Source organism: Merops nubicus, unplaced genomic scaffold, assembly GCF_000691845.1.
Source record: "Merops nubicus isolate BGI_N331 unplaced genomic scaffold, ASM69184v1 scaffold45920, whole genome shotgun sequence".
In the NCBI taxonomy this organism is placed as follows: domain Eukaryota; kingdom Metazoa; phylum Chordata; class Aves; order Coraciiformes; family Meropidae; genus Merops; species Merops nubicus.
Genome location: NW_008581721.1, coordinates 739 through 2,913, shown reverse-complemented (window position 1 = coordinate 2,913; position 2,175 = coordinate 739). Strand labels below are relative to the sequence as shown.

General features: G+C 52.1%; 1 protein-coding gene across 1 annotated transcript in view; it reads right to left on the bottom strand.

Moving 5' to 3' along the window:
• Positions 1 to 1,571, bottom strand: part of SMPDL3B (sphingomyelin phosphodiesterase, acid-like 3B) — a gene marked incomplete at its 5' end in the record, with an annotated part of 5,231 nt that extends 3,660 nt beyond the window's left edge. The window contains 2 exons of the mRNA XM_008935361.1: positions 769 to 912; positions 1,474 to 1,571. Of these exons, the coding sequence (XP_008933609.1) occupies positions 769 to 912; positions 1,474 to 1,571 (242 nt within the window). The remainder of the gene's footprint in view (positions 1 to 768; positions 913 to 1,473) is intronic.
• Positions 1,572 to 2,175: the final 604 nt, after the last annotated feature.

The following is a 2,175-nucleotide window of genomic DNA, read 5'->3' as shown; positions in this document are numbered from 1 at the left end:
CACAGCAGAGGGTCAGGATCCCCTCTCTCCATCTCTGCCCACGCTGCTCTGGATGCAGCCCAGGAGGTGACTGACTCAGTGACAGCTCACTGGGCTGTGAGCATGCACTGTTGGCTCCTGTCCAGCTTTTCATCCAGCAGCACCCCCAAGCCCTTCTCCACAGGCCTGCTCTCCATCACATCATCCCCCAGCCTGTGCTGACAACAAGAATTGCCCCTACCCTGGTGCAGGATCTTGCACTTGGCCCTGTTGAACCCAATGACCCCAGATCCCTTTGTTTCCTCCCCCCTCAGCTCTCCTTGGCAGCAGCCACAGCAGAGTCACCATCTGGACAAGGTGCCAGCAGCACTCTGACCAGCTGGTGGGGATTTGGGGCAGCTCTTCCTGCTGGGTCCATCCAGTCACGCTTGTGCTTCTGAAGGTGGAGCAAGGCCCTGCCTGGGCCAGTGTGCAGCACCAGGAGCTGGGCAGCTGAGAACCACAGTGCTGCCTGCCCCAGCAGCAGCCTGGCAGGACCTTGTCCTTCCAAGGCTCACCACTCTGCGTGCTCTGCAGGGACACTCTCCAGTAATTCAAGAAAAGCAGGAGAGACTAAATCATAAAGAAACTTCTTTTCTCACAAGCAGGAGAACTCAGTGCCAGAAGTCAGCATTAAACTGGACCCTTCCTCTGCAAATACTCTGCACAGAAGCAGGCAGAACCATCCGTGTTACTCTCCTAAGCAGCCCCTCTCCCCCGAGGGCCAGCAGCACAGCCAGCATGCCGTACCTGCTCTGAAGAGGGCAGCAGAAGCAGCACTCAGCCAGGGCCGCCACAGCTCAGCCGTGCGGGTGTAGATCCTGTGCTCCCTCCCTGGGAGCTGGCTCTTGGGGTGGAAGTCATGATTGCCCATCGCTGCATAGACTCTGGTATCTGGAGTCAGAGAGCAAGGGGCAGAGGGGAGTCCGTGCTCACCTCAGAGTTCTTCAGCACCAAAGCTCCCCGAGGCACTCAGGCTGCAACAGCCCAGCCTGTCCTGAGAGCTCTGCAAAGCCAGCCAGCCACAGCACAGCCAGGTGGTGGCACTGACTGGGGGGACAGCACTGCAAGGGACACCCCTTCTTGGGCCACAGCTTCACAGATGAATACATGAGCTTTCCCCATCACCACCAAGGAGGTTTCACCATCTCCTTTCCCCACTGCTGACACAGACTAAGCGCCAGGAAGCCTTACAGACTTTTGTCTTAATGACTAACTACAGAAACGTTTATTCTCCTCTTCTGAGTGCATTAACCTCAAACAATGAGTGTGCATCAGATGTCCAAATTCGGACACACCTCGTGCCATTCAGCAACTAGGAAGAGGACAAACAAGTCCCAGCACACACAGCCCTTCCATGCATTTCTCCTTCCCAGTTCTGTCACTTCTTCATCCTGGTAAGTTCTTCCCATGAGACTCTGTGCCCCTCACCCTTCTCATCCCTTCAAATCCTACCTGGAAATGTCTCTTGTATGAGAGAAGTCAGATTTTCTATTATGTACAGAACCTTCTCTTCTCCAAGCTTCTCATTGGGGACGTGAGGAGTATCATCTCTAGAAACACAAAAGCAGCTCAGTCACTGCCTGTGGTAAGTAGGGCACAGAAACTTGCATATTGCTTTTTGTGCCTCCTAGAAAATACAGCTGAACCTTTTGGGACCAGTGCTATGCTGATTGGCCAAGGCACTGAAGGAGTTGCAAGGAACTGCTCCAAGTGAAGACGAGCTCCACTTTATTCTCCTTTCAAAAACTTGTACACCAGCATATGAAGTGGAGGTTCACTCTGCCTCAATTCACTTACAGACAATAAAGCTGCCTGGAAATATTGCAAGGAACAGCATTTTGCAATCTCAGGTCACCATCTGATCAGCAATAGCAAAGTCAAGCTGCTTGTATGGCTGTTTGAAGAGCAGAGGGCAACTCTCATTAAAACAAAACAAAGGAACGCCTCCAGGCTGGCAGTGATGCTTGAGCTCTGCCTCCAAAAGCTGGACACAGCTCCTGCACTTTCACTAACATGCTTATGGCATTGGGAGGTGATGCTGAGCTGCTAACAAGCCCACCGAAGAAGATCAAAATTCAAAATGATGTCAAAGAACTGGGGGAAAATAGTTTGAAGAAAAAGAAATAATGAGCATAAAGTCCCAAGGACCAATAA